Source organism: Centropristis striata, chromosome 1, assembly GCF_030273125.1.
Source record: "Centropristis striata isolate RG_2023a ecotype Rhode Island chromosome 1, C.striata_1.0, whole genome shotgun sequence".
Lineage (NCBI taxonomy): Eukaryota > Metazoa > Chordata > Actinopteri > Perciformes > Serranidae > Centropristis > Centropristis striata.
The window spans coordinates 31,104,219-31,123,027 of record NC_081517.1 but is presented as its reverse complement, the minus strand read 5'-3'; the positions used below and the strand labels follow the sequence as shown (position 1 = coordinate 31,123,027).

The 18,809-nt window shown below is 39.2% G+C and overlaps 1 protein-coding gene across 1 annotated transcript in view; it reads left to right on the top strand.

The window, feature by feature from the left end:
• The window catches only part of zcchc7 (zinc finger, CCHC domain containing 7), a 113,854-nt gene extending 96,032 nt beyond the window's left edge, over window positions 1-17,822 (top strand). Inside the window, exons 9-11 of the mRNA XM_059338165.1 lie at window positions 13,709-13,804; window positions 14,714-14,831; window positions 15,264-17,822. Coding sequence (XP_059194148.1) covers window positions 13,709-13,804; window positions 14,714-14,831; window positions 15,264-15,847 — 798 coding nt within the window. The 3' untranslated portion in view covers window positions 15,848-17,822. The remainder of the gene's footprint in view (window positions 1-13,708; window positions 13,805-14,713; window positions 14,832-15,263) is intronic.
• The last annotated feature ends 987 nt before the right edge of the window (window positions 17,823-18,809 follow it).

Genomic DNA, 18,809 nt, shown 5'->3' with positions numbered 1-18,809 from the left:
GTGTGTGTGTGTATGTGTTGGGGGAGGTCTGTCACTCTCCTCTATGGAGATTAATTAGCAGGGGCTGTCTAATGAAAAGGCAGCATCGTTAGCGCTAGGGTAGCACGGCGGGAGAGACGGAGGGAGGAGGAGGAGGAAGGAGGAGGGAACAGGACAGAGAAGTTCCAGGGGAGACGCTGGCAGAGAGGATGGGAGTTAAGTTTAATACTTGCTCATGTGTTGGTTGATGGGGGATTCTTTATGCTTTATTGTAGAGTTTTACTTTTAAAAGTGGAAAAGATGATGAAAGAACCAGAAAAAAAAACTTTGGTCGCCTCGCAGGATGATGAAACCACCTTTTTTTTTCATGTGTGTGTTTGCGTGTGACGGCGTGCTTTAACGGGTGGAGGATTGTGACCCAGGTCTAATTGAAGTATTTAAGCCATTTAAGCACTGGGAACAGAAGGTCGTTACAGATCCAAACTGGCATGGGGGTTAGGGGCTCGCACAGACACAAACACACACAAACACACATGCATACACAGGGCTCCTTCTGTTTAAGACAGCCTCATTTTATTCATGATGCTGCTTATGACCCTGAACTCCCCAATGTGAGAAGGTGTGTGTGTGTGTGTGTGTGTGTGTGTGTGTGTGTGTGTGTGTGTGTGTGTGTGTGTGTGTGTGTGTGTGTGTGTGTGTGTGTGTGTGTGTGTGTGTGTGTGTGTGTGTGTGTGTTTGTGTGTGTTTGCTTTGGGAGATGTGACTCTGTCACCTTCCGCTGGGCTCAGCCAGGTGTGAAAAGGCATTCTGTCAGACCTCCCTGCTACTGGGTCCATTTATCCTTCGTTCGTGTGTGTGTGTGTATGCGCGTGTGCATGTGCGTGCGCGCTGGGTCCGTTTATCTGCCGTGAGTGTATGTGTTGCCTGCCTGCACCTGGCCCTCAACTAACAAACTCCTCCAAACCACACAGTATAGACCACAAAGCCCCGGGGTATTTACTGAGAAAGTAAGATACTGACACACATGGACACACACACACACACACACACACACACACACACACACACACACACTACAAATATATATAGAGAAGTAAGTGGGGTAAAAAAGCGATCCACAACATTTTCATCTTGTCTGTGTCACACAGTTTTGAAGACATTTTTGCCCAACAGTAATATTTACACAGACAAATTTGCATGGGAGAACAGGTTTACTTGAACAACTCTTTCTCAGTCTCTCTTTCTCTTTCACTCACCCACTCAAACGCCTACAGACACCCTGCTTTTACCTCTTGCTTTTGCATACTGCTTTACAGCATGGGATCCTTTTCCTGCAGACCCCATCTGCTTACCTCCTTCCTTCTTTGTCTTTTCTTATCTTTCTCACAAAGTACTGCACATGCAAATGGCACATTTCACACCACAATAGCCTGTCATTGGTTTGATGTTTAATGATTTCTAGCTACCGGTGTTTCTTTTTGGGTGAAAATGTGTAATTTAATGTTTTGATGTACATATTTACCTTAGCCTAAATGGCTTATGTTGTTGGTGTTTTCATTCATTTCCCAGAATGCCTTTAAACGAGCCCAAAAGAACAGGTGTGAACTTGTTACTGTCTGTTTAGGATGGAAGTGTGCATCAAGGTCTCTTCTTCTTTGGATTTCTACTGATTATTGATTGTCAGTTTCAAATGAAGAGTGTGGAGAAAGAAAATTGTTTGTGTTTTTAGATGGCTCACAAATCTTAAACCCCATTGGAGCATCATAGAAAATCTGAGAGTGATGTCATGTTGACTACATTTCACAGTATAAATGGATATTGTTAGGATTTTATTGATATTGATACTGATACAGCTTATTGATGCTCTGATTGATACTACCCTCAATAATTTTGTGCCCAAAAAAATTATTAGTTAGGTCTTATGCTTTACCTGCTCTGTAGCTGTCATTATCAAGGGACAATTAGGAATTTCAAGATGTCAGCTGTGTTAGAATGAATAAATGTTACATAAATACCGCTATTGGTAGTTTTGTCAAGGAGCTTATCAATATTTTGATACTGATCAGTCAGGGACTGCTACCAATTTAACAGGAATACTAAAATATTCACAGAAGATAAATTGACACAGAAATATAGCATATAGAGCTACACCCAACTATGCTTTTCATTATTTATGGATCTGTCAATAATCTTTTTTTCCCAATAATTTATTGAACCATTTAATCGTTTTGCCAATATATGTTAGAAATGTATGGACAATGCCAATCTCAAGTTTGATTTGGTTTTGTTGTCCAACAAACATTATTGTGACTTTTAATCTATGTTTACTTGTTTTATTGTTGTCTTTGCCTGTAACTGTGCTAGGTGCTTGGCTAGGTCTCCCTTGAAAATGAGATCAGTAATCTCAATGGGACTAACTTGGTGAAACAAAGGTTTAAAAAAAAAAAAAAAAAAAATCAATTTACAATCAAAACTGAGAAAAGCAAATTCTGAGGGAAAAAAATCAGGAAATCGTTGTCGTTTCTGCTTGACAAAACAGTTTAATCAATTAATATATTTCTAAAATACATAATTACTTGTCTTCGTCAGTTTTGTCGTTTTCAGTACAGAGCCGGTAGGAGAAGGAGAAAAACTGATATCACCATATTTTTCACCAACTATCTGGATATTGCTATCACAACCATTTTGTAGAGTTGACTGTTGGTGCTTTCACAATGACATTTTTGATAAATAATCATCAGTAATGTGGATATAATGAATAAGTGAGTATAGGCACATCATAAAACAGCCCGAAAAAGACAAAACTTATGCCATATGAAAATATTACAATATCCAAAATTCAAGACAATAACTAGTCTTGTATCACAATAATGATGATAATATAACATTGATATGTTACCCGGCCCTGTTTCAAATCAGCCACAGTGTGTTTGAACTCAACTGTGGTGGTATTTTTTGGACGATGAAGGATGGAAAAGCAAAGAGAACCACTTTTACCATTACCAACCAGTGGCACAGTAAAGGGAAAGAAGACGTGGACAGAGGAGAAAAATAGAAATGGGAAGACAAGAAAAGGAGGGAGTAGCGTACAGTGAGGAGGGGATGGATGAATGGAGAGCGGTCAGTGGAGGCAGGAAGGGCAGTGCAAGTTGAGCGACCTGCTGTCCATACACAGGCTGCATTAATGCATGTAAAGATCATGCATAAATGCGTGCATTTAATCATACAACACACACAAGTCACAGTGACTTTTTCCTCCTGTCAGGACCCTGCTGGGCTGGCTTAAGACCAGAGCGCCACCCTATGGCCGCTGCAGGAAGTGCATGCTCTCTTTTTAATCAGCAGGGATGTTTGAAGTGAGAATTTACCTACAAATCGTGGGTCAAATGGTGTGCGTTTTTGTTATGTTTTTCCAGCTGTGTATATGGTCTATTGGAGGAAGAAGGGCATAAGGTGGCATTAGATTCAACATGATTCATCTACATAGGAGAAATGTGCTCTGTATGGACCAGAGAAAGAGAGGGGAAGACAGCTGGAGAGGGGGAGAGAGGTTTGTTGTTGAAAGAGATTCAGAAGGATGGGAGGAGAGAGAGAGACGAGGAGGGGTGAGTGTATTAAAAGGGTGAGAGAGACGGGAGAGTGAATGTGAGCACACAGCAGCTGATTGGTACAGGTATATCAGTGTGTAAGCATTGATTGGCCTCTCTTTAGATAGTAGTGGTGACACCTGTACGTGTGTGTGTTTATTGATTGGTACCTCTGCCCACGGTTGTGTGTGTGTGTGTGTGTGTGTGTGTGTGTATGTGTGTGTGTGTGTGTGTGTGTGTGTGTCGAGCGGATTCTCTCCTCATGTTGGTTTCAGTGTGTGTATCGATCTTTTCCTCAGGGACAGGCGTATGTACGTGTGTGTGTGTGTGTGTGTGTGTGTGTCAGTGTCTCTCGGGGTGCCCGTGAAAAACAGTCTGTGACCTTTTTGTTCACCACAGAAATTAAGCCGTTTTAACTCCTCTCTCCCTTTGGTGTCCCTCTTTCTCACCTCACTGCCGTTTCATTTAGTGTGTTTTATAGCTTTTTGTTTCACCGTCTTTCTCCAGGAGGTTCTTTGCTGTATGCTCGATTCACACATGCCTTTGTTAGCCCAAGGTTAGGACGTTTTGCTGCTTAAATCCCCCTCTTTTCAGGAAAGAAAATACATTTTCATTTCTTTAGGAGAAAAAAATTACTTTTTAACAAAGTAGGCCCCTTGAGTTTGTCCATGTCAAATTAAAGCCCATAATGCACTATGTGCTTTAAACATTTTAAATATTTAGTCTTATTCAGTGGCCTTTCTTCCTATTTTTTTGGATTGAGTAGATGTTTTTTTCCTAAAAATGACACTTTTCAAATTGTCACTGCAACTGACTATTTTTTATTAAAAATTAAATCTGACGATTATTTCCGTGATTAATCATTTGGCCTATCAAAATTTAAAAAAATGTGAAATCTGAGTTTAAGGTAATCATATCTTGTAATCATATCTTGTCAGTCCAAAAACCAAATATATTAAGTTTAATGTGATTTAACCTCCTATCATACAGCCCCCTTTTATAGAGAATTTTGTGGGCAGTAATTGTTTAGGGGGAGATAGCGGGTCAACAATAGCTGTGAATCTGATTAATTAGAGATTAATCAGATTCAGGTCATCACTGTGTGTCATGTTGTTCTAGTCAAAAATCTCTAATTGTTGCAAATTGTTGGATAACTAACAGTTTAAAACAGAGAAAAGGCAAATCTCCATATTTGAGAGACGGAAAACAGCATTTTTTTGCCGTTTATGCATGAAAAATTACTAATAATCAGTTATCAAAATTGTTTATCTGCTGAATGATTAACTGCCAAATTTGCAAAATACATAAAAATTCTTTGCAATGTCCAACCATGGCATACTCTTTCTCAGATAATGAAACTTGACTGAAAATAGGTTTCAAAGTTTAAAAACACATTTACGCAATTGCATAATATCCATTATGCTTTTATCTTTACTTTGTTTTGATTTTAAAGGGGCAGATGTTCACCCTAAACTTGGCAGCAGAATGTATCGCTGTTTATATTCAATTTGTTTTAGTAAAATTGTTCTTTTTTTAAATATCATATTCACATTGTTTCATTTATTTCCTGAAATACATACTGGATGTTCAGAGTAATAACAGATATCAGAATAGTAGTTGTACTGCACTGTTGATATTTATCTTTTTTTTTTTTTTTTAGACTGAAGTTGTGCTTTATGTGAGAAAATTCTGTATTTCAATTTTGTACTAATTAGGCTTAATGGCATTCTGTCACTTCACTTACATGGGAATATAGAGCAACTTGATTTATTTTTGCTCCTATAGAAAATATGAGTTGTATTATAGGATATAGGATAATGTTTCATATAAGGAACTCGAAACAAACAGGAAACTGTGTCTTTACAGACATGATATTGGTCAGTAAATGTTTTTGTCAAATGTTCAATCCTTTCGATTGAAGAGACGATCTCTGTGAATAAGTCTGGTACATTGTGTTCCAGGTTCATTGTTTTCCCTGCTGACTTATAATTAAACTACAAAACCATACATTTAGGTACATTTCTGTTGTCATATTAAGAAGATATAACTGGCTCTCTGAAACCTCCCAAAGCATTAAGCCAAAGCTGAAAATGCTCGTTGTCCTCGGTGACCCAGTCAGGTCACTTGATACAAAGCTGGATAAGTTTCAAGATTGTTTTCTCTCTACGGATTTATAATAGAAAGAAGTATAGCATCTGTTCACAAATTATTTATTGTGTTAAACGCAAATGAATAGGTATGACAGAGTGCATATATTTCAACCTCAACCAGTTTCACTTCAGCAGTTGAAGTCGGCCACAGGTTAGTCAGGCTGTTGTAGTCAGGTTGTCTTTTCTGCAAGTTGTGTTAGAGTGCCCTCCAGTGGTCAAACAGAGAGCTGCACTCAGTGAACAGAGGAAGTTCTGAACCCCCAAGCAGTTTGAGGGCATCTCACTGCGGCGTCGTTTTTGCAATACAAGTCCTGCGTCTCTATGGAAACTCAAATATATATTTTGTGCTGCATAACACAGTTATAATGCCATAAATCATAAAAGTAAAAAAAAACAAAAATGCATTATTGTGATTACAAATGTGGTTAGGGCAAATGTTGTTTTGTTTAATGAGACTTGTAGAAGAAGGTAATATTTATGAAATATTACCATTTTAAGCTCAGATTTGGTTCGTTTTCTTGACGGAAAAATGTGTGTGGGGAAAAAAGGGACCACCTAAATTCTAATGATATATCTGTTTTCACACTTTCCTGCAGTAACAGTTGTTTCAGAGGGTTAAACAGATTTATACCTTGTGGAGCTTGCTGTAATGTACATGTGTGGTTTACTTGCTCCTGCATAATGAAGTGGTGTCATTTATAGTGATGGATTCAAGTGGATTTAAAGTGGTGTCCTATTTGTATAAATTAGGAGGCACAGACACATTCGTAAATTATTTCCATGCAGGGAAACAATTATTTGCACAAAATGACAAAAATACCTTTGCACTGCTGTCTTATTCTTGATTTTTTATATATATTTTTTCTTTTTTCATTGATATGACCAATTACAAATACTGTTCAGCTAAAAACCAGTCCGTGTAGAATAGAAGAATTGGAAATGAGACAGAAGTGTGCAGCTGTGTTGTTTTCTACTAGTATAAGTGCCGTTATTGCAAAATCATACTAAAGGTCTTAAAAAGAAGACTGCAGTTGAAAAAAAACAACAAAGTACACCTCATAATATATAAACAGAGACAAGTGAATTAACTGAATTGCACAGTGCATCTATCTGTGACAGGAAGCAGGAGGTTAATATGTAATACTGTAGTCACAATATACTGAGTAGACATTGGTGAAGGAGAGAGAAATATACAGCAGGATTGTTCATCACATCACATCTCAACCCCTTTTCTCTTACAAAACCTCACATAATAGTTGAACCTCACAAATTACTCTTAATTCAAATAATAATGAGCAATACCACTTCATCTTCTTCCTCTTCTTAACTCTTCTGTTCTTTGTGCTGAACTTGAAATCGCAGGTTTAAGGTTCGACCTTTGTTCCTCTTCTCATTCCGTCCTTCCCTCTGTCTGGCTGACCTCTTTTTTTTTTTTTCCATTTCTCTTATAAGAATGGGCTCAATTCAAACAGCGTTCTGTAAAAATCCTTTAAATCCACATCTATTCACTGAGCTGTTTTTGCTGTCTCATCATTGTACAGTACAGACTCTCTAGTCTTCTCACCTCCGCCACGTCAAAAGCCTCTCGACTCTTTATTCTCCCTCAGATTGAGACACTGACGGCACACAAGGCAGGGGAGGGCACTTTGTAAAAGGAAATGGCTTTTGTATGTTTTCAGTCTAGTTCTATTAATACCGAGCAGCCAAAGAAAGTCCTGCAGGTTAAAGTCATCTGGGTGGTACGGTTCATGAAGGGGAAAAGATACATAATGACAGTTCTCTCACAGCCTCACATCCAATCAAAATAATTCACCTCATTTATGTAGTAATAAGAACAATGCACATTAATCAGACAGTTAGCTAGACAGTGTTTGCTAATATTCCACTCTAGTCCTTTGGCGAAATGCTTTTAAACCAGTCCTTTGATGGTTAAACTGAACAGACCGAAGACAAGAAGACAACATAAAGACATAATCAGACAAAAGACGCATTCTCGAGACAGTGCACAAGCCATGCATAACAGGAGGAAGCAACATTAGTACAGTAAAACAATGTCCAATATTCAGTACATGTAGCTATGCAAGCAAGAAACACAAAGCAACAAAATACAGTCAAGTAATACTGATTATAGACCTTTTTAAGAATAAAAACACACACACACACACACACACACACAGATCCGCAATTAGTAATGGGACATAAATACTTCAAATCATGATTGAGATCTTGATGAAAATTCTAAAAGATGCAATAATAAGTTAGTAAAATGCTGATATGACACAATGAGCACATAAGTCATGCAGCACAGAGTTGAAAGACACACTAGAGAAGGCAGTCGTTGAAGGAACCTGATAAAACGCGCAAGAAGAAGGTGAAGTGAACAACACCAACAATGCAAAAAAGATGTAGAATACCCTTAAGATTTTAAGAATGTTTATGCTGCACTGCACCGCCGGCCCGAATGCACTAAAGAGAAGAATAAAGCGGAGAAACAGTCGGAAATGTGGGAATGGTTTCAAACATTAACATTAACTGTGCAAAAAAAAGTATATTTTAAGTGTTTTTTACAGTTTGATTTAATGCCTCACATGGCAAACTTGGCTTGAAGCATGAAATAAAAATAGACTCAGAATTTAGAATAAAATAAAAAAAATAATAATAATAATCATGAAAACAAAAACAAAAAATAGCAAATAAACTACAGTTGAAACTATTTGCTTTCAAGTTTAATGAAAATCAGACCAGTAATCTGTCTTAAATCCTGCTGACAGACAAACAAACCAAGATGAAAATATGACCTCCTTTGTGTAGGTTCTAAGTAAGAGTAAGTAAGTAAGATAAAAAGAGGTAATAAAAATAAATAGAAACCTAAAAATGCGGACAGATAAAACCTCACATCCAGTCTGCCGTCCTGTATTTGTTCAGAAAGAAGGAGACACCTCATTGGGGAGTTTTGGTACAGGTGTTTTCACATACACTACCAAATCTACATGCAAATCCATAGGAATGTACACACAAATGCACACACACACATGCTCACACACTCTCTCTCTCACACACACACACACACACAGGTGCAGTGTTATCAGAGGTCTTGCAGGCTTTGCAGGTCTTTGTGCCTTTCCGCTTAGCTGGATGGTGTCGATTTTAGAGTGTGTGTGTGTGTGTCTGTCTCTGTGTGTGTCTCTGTGTGTGTCTCTGTGTGTGTCTGTGTGTGTGCGTGTGTGTGCGTGTGTGTGTGTGTGTGTGTGTGTGTGTGTGTGTGATTTGATTTGCTGGCTGAGATGTAAAATCAGGATTTAACATCCTGACCAGGGCACAAGAGTCCATCTGTATATAGAATGTCTAAATCCCTGTCTCTCATGTACATACGTGTTATCTCTGTCTAATTGCTGGGGATAGAGTGGACAACATATTTCCATAAACACACTATAAAAAGAAGCCTCTAAACTCAGCGGTGAAGGCTAAGAATAGAAGTGGAATAACTTAGACCCAGATTTGAATAGATTAGCTTGTATCCCCTGTTCCGCCTTCCACGGTGTGACCAGATTACCTCCAGTCGCTGCCCCAAAAGGTTTTTTTTTCCTCCAGAGGTGGCCACACCCACTGCCGTCTCACCCCTGCATCACATTATCATTACATTCCAGGAGCACTCTCGCTCTAAAGAGAAAATCAGGACTCCTACTGATTGTCTTCAGACTGATTGACTGACTGACAGGACGAGATAGGAAGAGCCTCTGGGAATTATGTGTGAGTGTGAGTCCTCGCAGGGCGCGGGGTTAGGGCTTCGGTCTGAGTCTTTGTGAACTGGCAGACACAAAGGGGGCAGGAATCACATCTGGTTATTTTGAGGACCCCCCCTCCTCTTCCTCTCCCTAACTGCACGCATGCACACCTCCACCTTTAACGGTCTCTGAAGGCCCTCTGAGTTTCTAGATCATAACCGAGAGCAAACACTGTAATTAAATTCTTTATCAATTTGGACTTTTGCACAGTTAAAACTCCCAAATGATGAATAGCGGTTCTGTAGTTAATTTATCATATTCTTCTTTAAAAGATGTTCACCTTGTAGCCATTTCACAACCGTCTAATTAACCCTCTGTGTTAACCTGCTATGTACATACTGGCATGTTGCACACACACGCACCACAAGGGTCTGTTTGTTTTGGTATGAGCGCAGTAGTCTTGTGTTGTTTTGTGAGGCTGTTTTCTATGATAAAGCATGCAGAGTTGGTCCCCTGTGGGTCCAGTAACATATGCAAACCTCTCCCCATTGCTGCAATAACATATGCAAAACAGCGCTGCTGGCCCGGCCCCCACGCTCCCACCACCCGCTACTGTTTTATCCCACCCCCTCTTCTCTTACACACACACACACACACACACACACACAAGCCTGTTTGCTTCTCGGATTGTGTTTGATAACTGTGTGTGTGTGTGTGTGTTCCTTCAGATTGTAGTCTGTAACAGTCTGAGCTTTGTGTTGGCCAAAGGATTATCACAGCTTTGCCACCAGCAGCTAAGGCAAGGAGCAGAGGAGAGCGCGGCTTAGAGAGACACAGTGTATGTGTTGGGACAACTGTGGGAAAACACGGTGTGTGTCTGTGTGTGTGTCTGTGTGTGTGTATGAGAGGCCATGGATGGCTGGTTGTCTGTGTCCACCCAGCGAAGCCCTTAGGACCTTCTCAAACACCCTCCTGTACACACACACGCACACACACAGCTCCTAAACCGTCAGTTCTCTTCCAGCTTCAGTCCCCGTTTTTGTCTGACTGGCAAAGTGTCTCGGAACAGCTCCAGAAGCTCTTCATGTCATATCAGCAGGAAGTGGATCAGACTCAGATCCATGGGCTCTGCACTCCGAGGGCCGTTAGTTAAACATTTTAAACGCAGCCTCCCGCGCTGGGAATTGTCTGTCAGTCAAGTTTAGGAATGGAGAGGTTAGCGCCTTTTGGGAAAGCAAGAAACGTGTAGATGTGAGTGTTCATCTTAATTACCTCCAGCAAGGAGGTTATGCTTTTGGCTCAGTTTGTGTGTCTGTTTGTCAGCACAATTCAGACAAAAAATTCATGATTATTATTAAACGTGGTGGAAGGGTGTAACATGAACAGAGGAAGAACCCATTCAATTTTGTAACAGATCCCAATCATGGGGCAGAAACACAAATTATTTTTTATGTTAATATTCTGAGTTTTGGCCCCAGCAGAAGTCTGAACTTTCCAAATGCCTTTTTGTTAGATTTTATTTGATTTCTGTTATATATAACATACAAACTGGAAAGAAAATTATTTTAAAAAACACATAAATATAGGAATACACCCACAAAATGATCATTTGTATATCAACTACTCACTCCATTTTTCTTGCTTTCCTCCACGGAGAATGAAGAATCTAAAATCTTGAGTCATATCTTCACTACATAGAAAACAAAGGCATTTACGTTAAAATTGTACTATTTAAAACACATTATCTGCTTCACACTCATCCAGGAAAAGAGGAAGTAACTTTTCATCTTTTCTTCATTTACACAAAAGCGTCTGTCACCCTTTGTAAGTACACTTTTGTATGACGCTATGAATTCTGTGTTACCCCATCTTGAAGGCTGGTCGTTTGAAAAAGCTATAAACACTTTTGCCTTTGGATGTGGATGGTAAACATTATAATCTGGCCATAATACATGAGACCTTGGAGATAATAAACATAAGATGCATAAGATTTCACTCTGAGAATCACTTGAAAGCCGAATCAATCAGCAGGTCGTCCAGATGAGGTGACTCATTACATTTCAGAGCTCCTTAATGGGGTCAGCAACTGTTTCAATCAAATGCTGTAAGTGAGCAGTAAAGTAATGCATGACTTTGCAGCGGCAGAACCTTTTTTCTCTTCTCAAAATTAAAGGTGGAAGCTAATTTGAGAGTGGATATTTAAGGAGAAACAGTTACCATGTTTTCCAATTTTGAATATCAGAATCTGCAACCTGAAGTGGGCGTGTCTTATTTAACAGGTAAGAAAGAGACGATGGAGTCTTGCCTGAAATATTGTTATCATTAATAGTGGGTCTGGATAGTGGAAAAGAAATATCTGCAACAACAGCAAAAGCAGTCAATGCTGTTTACTTTTGTCTAGGAAACCTACTGGATTGGAATGGTTCCTCTCAAAACTGGTTCGCTAGATAGTACAGAGGTTCCAAGAGTCCTGAACAGAACCAGTACAAAAACTTAAGCTCATTTGGTGGAAACGCAGTGTATATGTATTGGATTTGACAGTCTAGTTTGCTTCCCATTGTGACATCCAAAATGTTACCTTTGGCTTTTACAAAAAAAGAACACTCAACTAATATTAGTGTAGTGAGAGTTGAAGCTAAACCTCAAAGATAAACCGTATTTTAAAAAAACATCTTTAAAAAAAATCTGCTCTGTAATATTGACTTTCGCTGCTCAGCCAGACTCTCTCTAGGACTCTTCTCCAAACCCCTGAGAAAGAAAGAGAAAGACACCAAACTGATATGATCCCACAGGCCCTCGCCCTGTTAGCAATTTAGATGCCCCCCGATAAGAGCAGCAGATGAAAACTGAGAGCGGGAATGAGAGAGGGATGGAGCTTCATCCAGTTAATTAATATTGTATGAGGCAGACAACTCCTTATACACACACACACACACACACACACATACACACACATGCCAGGTTTTCAGCCAACTATCACAGGTTGGAGTAGGAGGGGATTTCATTTCTTCTTCCTCTCTCTCGTGCTTTCATTCATTCTGTCTATGTGCTGGATCAGAGTATGTGGAGATAACACAAGCCCAAGGTCAGGGAGGGAGAGACAGAGGGAGACCTACAGCCAATTTACATGAAAGATGAATGGGAAGAGAGGCAGGAAGGGTGGAGGTCGGGGTGGGGGGGGCTTGAGACGGGGACTGTGATCTCCTTAGGGTGTGTGTGTGTGTGTGTGTGTGTGTGTGTGTGTGTGTGTGTGTGTGTGTGTGTGTGTGTGTGTGTGTGTGTGTGTGTGTGTGTGTGTGTGTGTGTGTGTGTGTGTGTGTGTGTGTGTGTGTGTGTGTGTGTGTGTTGTGCTCGGAAGAGGTCTGTGATCTCCTGGCCTTTGTGATGGAGATGGGCCCGGCCGGCCTGACCCGATAATGACGCGACGCTCTAATAGCATTCATCCTTTCTGCCGCAAAACTACTCAAGCGGAAAAGAGAGAGAGAGAGCGAGAGAAAAGGGGGGAAACAAGTGTGAGGGGTAGATGTGGGGATGGAGGTGTTTGTGCGGAGGAGAGAGGGAAGCAGGAGGAAGGCAGAGGAGAAGAAAAGGAGGGGAGGTTAGCTAAGCTATGTTTAAGAAATGACGTGAGGCACAAATCATTTGTAATCTCGGAATCAGGGTTGAGAGAGGAAGGAGGGGGCATCTTAGATGAGTGTGAAGCTGTGTGTGTGTTTTAGAGAATGGCCTTGTGTGTGTGTGTGTGTGTGTGTGTGTGTGTGTGTGTGTGTGTGTGTGTGTGTGTGTGTGTGTGTGTGTGTGTGTGTGTGTGTGTGTGTGTGTGTGTGTGTGTGTGTGTGTGCCTGTGTGTGTGTGTCTGTGTGTGTTAGTAACATTAGCAGTAAATGTACTGTGGCTGTGTCTCCTCTCTCTCTCTTTATCAGTGTATATTTGCTGTGGGCGCTGGAGCATGGAAGGCTTTCAGAACAGTGGCCCATAGGGGACGGGACCCTGTGTCCAACACACACACACACACACACACACAGTTTCTTATCATAGCGGGTCATTACAGGCCTCTAACTATAGCCCCAGTAATCACTGGTTTATATCAGCACCCATATTCACCGTACAATACACAGCAGCTCGCATCAATAGAGAGCATGGGAATGAGAAGAGGGAGAACGGGAGACAAATGGAAGGATAAACCACCACACTTTGAATTGAGAAACTATTATTAGTTTCTTTTTTTCTTGTAATAAGCTCCTTCATGTTCTCTGTCTGTATTTAGAGTAAGACAGGTCCTCCTGTAAAGCAGCGTGGAGCAGACCGAGGACGAACTCCTGCCTACTGCTACAACTGTTCCAGGAAAGGACACTTTGGCCATGTGAGTAACTCACTCAATCTGTCTACTTAACTGCCTTTTATATCACGTGTAGGTGTTTATCATTAAGCATGCTTTGATTTCTGGTGTCAAAGCCTAAATAAAGCCCAGCATGTTGGCATTAAACATTTTACAGTACGTTTAATAGGTTGACTTTTTTTGTGTACTGGAATTTCTTTAATTTTGATTACAATCTTTTGAAATATATTGATATTTGATATCATTTTTGATACCACAGTGGCAAACTTTTTTTTTTTTAATCTAACAATGCTATAATATGAGGACAACAACTTTTCCGGTACCAGTGTACCGATACTGCTAAAAATAAGTTTTATACCATTTCAAATATTCAGTATCATTATGTATCAGTGCTTTATTGTTGTTGACACGCGGTAAGTGAGCTGTTCGGCGCAAACAGTGAATTTTGTATCTAGTTTCTTCAGGTTTGTTCATGATGCTTAACTTCTGGAAATTCGGTAATGCAGAAAGATTTTAACACCAGGTTTGTCAAACTGATCTATAAAAGGGTCATGTGGCTGCAGGTTTTTGTTCCAACCAAACAGAGGCACACTTGATATAACGGATCAACTGAGTGAAGACAGTTGAGGTGATTGAATAAGTTGAATCAGGTTTGCTCTTGCTTGTTTGGAACAAATGTCCTGCGGCCACATGGTCCTTTTATAGATCAGTTTGACAGTTTAAGATAAAATCGGCTCCATTGGTGGTGTTCACCATAACTACACAGAATTAATGAAGGGGTAATATTATGCAATCTAATACAGTCCAACCTCTGTGTCTCCGTTTTCTGTCCACCACTAGTGTAATGTTGGCACATCATCTTTTTTTTCGTCTTGGTGTGAAATTTTTGTGTGTGCGTGTTCATGCCGTCATTAATATGTGTGTTTTTCTCAGATGTGTAAACAGCACAGGATGTTCAACGGGACGTATCCCAGCACCCCATTCATCAACTACTACGACACGGTGAAGGACATCAAATGCAGACAACACTGGATAATGTCGAAGGTTAAAGGTAAGTCACACACAGAAACACGTCAACATGAACATCTCTTCTTCTTTATTATGACTTCAGTCTTTACTTCTCTCTTATTGGTGGCCTTGTACAGTAACACGATTAAAAAAAAGTGTTTGTTAGGGGCGATTGTGAAAGTATTCAGATGCTTTACTTAAGTAAAAACACCAGTACATTAATGTAAATGTACTCTGTTGCAAGTAAAACCATTGCATTTTAAAATTACAGAGGTATTTTTTATCAAAATGTACATAAAAATATTAAAAGTAAAATTACTCTTATTACAGTAAGTGACATATTATTGTTGACCTTGAGAATTAAAGGCAAAGCATTGCCTTGTGTGCTACAATTCCTATTTATTCACTCAAACACAATAAAAAATTATGAAAAAATAGATCAAATAAGAAATACATTTTGTTTCTGTTTTTCCAGAACTGAAGAAAAATGGCTTCCTATCTGGCCGTTGTCAGACCCCTCTCACTCCGGGACCACCCAGGAAGAGACAGAAAACCAGCTATCACAAAGGCAACCACCAATCTAACCACACACCTCGCCAAAGCCCTCACGACCATAAACCTAAAGGCAGCCATATCTTTTTTGGTGATGATTACTATGGGGCCACAACACCCAAACAGAATAGGTACAATAAGCACAAACAACAGGAAGGCTCTGGCAAGGTGAAGCCGTGGAAACCCAAGAGACCAGTACCCACCTCAAGAGACTCTCTTCCAAAATCTAAACTCATTTTGGATGAAGCGGCTGACTTTCCCAGAGGTGGAAGCAAAGGAGAGAACATGAAGAGGAAGAGGGTGAAGAAAAAGAAGCAAGCTTTCACAACACAAGAAGGACACAAAACTGGACCTGGAGGGACCCCGGGGCCCGTGTCAAACAAAGAGAAAGGAAAGAAGAACAGGAGAAATCGAGCCCGCCCGAACCCGGACAAACAGGGTGCTGCTCAGATGTACCCAACGGATGAGAACCTGTTTATCATCAAACAGAGGAAACGCAGCAGATAGCATCCGATTGTGAGACATGAAGGTGTCAGGCTCATGACCAGTACATACAGCATATGTGGTCATAACGTTTGGAGACGTGTCAGACATTTTGGTAACTCAGGTCTCGCTGCAAAACGGTCAAAGTGCTGCTTTATGGGAGTCATAGGCCTTTTTCACAGAAGTGGTTTTGACAGAGCAGGAAAACCACAGGTGTAAATAATGAAAATGAATTATGTCTGACTTTGTCTGCTTTAGTTTTGGAGTCCTGCTCTGTGTGTGTTGGCTCACTGTCACACCATCAGGACTTTGAATAAATCATAGCCATTGTTGAAGGATTCACATTTTTTTTAAATCTGTCTTGAAGCAATAGTCAGGCGTCCATATGGACATTGGAACAGGTTTTTCTCACCATGATTATCCCTCCTGTTCATACTGATCCCATACTGGATTCCCTTCCTAATCCACTTTCAGTATAACTGATGGGCGACAAATCTTATAGTCATTTTGTGGAAAACCGATTCAAAAGTTTACCTTAAACTAAAATACGGTTTCAGCAATCTGAGTTGACAAATCAAATCAAAATATCTTCTGTTTGCTATAATCTCTCCACTGCAGTTTAACAAGGAAACAAAAGAAGGGAATTTTGTACTAAAGTGACCATAACTTTGGAAGACATGCACTTTATTTGTCAATAAAATCAGATTCTGACATCTGTATTTCCAAATCATATTTTCTCCCTCTGTGAGACTGTCGTTTATTTCCCATCACAAATATTTCCTGTCCCTTTTGAAACGGACCCACCCTAACATAGAGATTTTAGATCTAACCACAGTCTATGTCAGGGTGGGTCTGCTTCTAATCTTTGAAATTGTGGATTTTGACCCCCGTCACCTACATTAGAAGTACTTTCTTTTAGTGTCCAATATTAACAGCAGGGATGATTATAACAAGTAAAACCTGTTGAAATGTTCATAGTGCACCTGATTAATGTTTTTTGACCAACCTGAAAAATGTCAAGCTATCCTTTTTAGTTCTACCTGGGATTTTCCTACTATGACAAGCCAAGATGTCTATGAAAAATGTTTTCTGTGTTCAATACTGGAGTCTGGGCTGCTTTTTCACATTTTCCACTTGTGGTCAGTGTGAGAAGCCAGTTAAGAGGTCATACACTCACTTCATGAGTTATTTAAGGCAACAAGTCATCTCCACACTCCCATTCTCTATTAAACAGGATCACTTGCATTACTTATTGTCATATAGGAACAGAATCATTTGGATGCATTCAATTCAGTCCATTGCTCAATAAGTAATAGTTCAATTTGATGTTTTGACATCATGTCATTTATTTGGTCACATTGGTTTTTGCACATTGCAAATTTTCAATCACAAGCAGACGCTGCTCTTTACGGAGAAGTACAGTCAGAAGAGTATTAAAGTATTCATAGTGCCTCTGCTGTGAAAACAGTCTTAAAGTTGTTGCTGCTGTTTGCAGATGGAACCAAAGAATGTTTTTTTTTTAATACTCTTAAAAATTGTCTCTTTCCATTTAGAACTGAAGGGATGCCTTTTTTTCTATGACTCATTCATATGTAAATTATCTAAATATATGAACATACTGTAAATACCTCTTTCACATGTTTGATGCAGATAGAATTAATCACTGACATGCAGCCCGCACAGTATTAACTTTTAACCATCCACTATTTAAATTCAGCTCTACATTTAATTTGTTGTGGTTCTAACATGATAAAACCTTAACAACATAATGTGAAAGAAAATGACATTGTTCCTTGAGAATATGAATACTGGCTACCTGAAGTGTCTTGGATGAATCCAACTTGAATCTGCTCTGTTTGAATTATTATTTCTGTTGCTATGAAGATAATTCAGTTGTGTGCTTCATGTAAGACATATTCACACTGGTTTATTCATACTTATTTACATTGCATTTTCTGATGTAATTTAGTCAATCATACATTAAATTGATTTGATTCCAGTCTCTGAATGTCTATTTTTTCCTACCAATTGAGATATCTATATGGGAATATTAGTCATCTTTCAAGTATATCATTATCATTAGGGGGCTCCACAAAGATTTTGTAGCATAACAAACGATCACTGCTTTCATGCCTGACAATAACTGAGGTAAGAAATAGTGTGAGCCATCCTGTTGATATAAATAACCTCATAAATGTATGACCTGAAAGAAAGTGTACTATCAGGAACAAATGGGGGAGTTCTGTGCTGACAGTTGAGCTATTGTCAAAGCTGTTGTTGATGTACTGGAAATGGTCAAAAAGAACAAAAAAGACTTGTGATACTTTCTACACATTTAATTTCCCAAATCTTTTAGCACATAAGTCCATATTTAATTAAACAGTTTCCAACAACGTTACAATTATGCTTAAATGTCCCTGACTCTATGACAGACAATCTAAGGTAGTTTCAATGTACATTATTGCACAAGGAAATCAGATAAAAAGAGGTTTCCTTTGTGGAGATAAACTGCATATTTTCAAAATATTATTGTTGATTGCAAGGGAAATTATGCAACAGCAATCTCCTACAGTGGAACAATGGACAAAAAGACAAAGTGGTTATAATTGAAGAATGGACCACACAGTTGCAAATGATAAAGTATATATTTGAATGAAGATGGATAACTAATTATGTATCTGTCTGACTAGACAATCTGTGTATGTGTATGTTTTTTTATGGAAGAAAGGATGAATGCATGGGCTATTTTTAGTTTTTAATTAAAACTGAGTTACTTTCATGAAAAAAAATCACCTTTTTTTTAACGATAGAGGAGCTTTGTTGATGTCAAGGACTGTTCAAGAGTGTATGTGATTTATGTTTTACAATGAAAAACAATAATAATTAGTTCAAAATAAAATAAAAAAGTAACTAGTTTGTGTAAATAAGTAATGATTTATAAAAAGCATATCATAAAATAAATGCAAGCTTTAAAAAACTTTACATC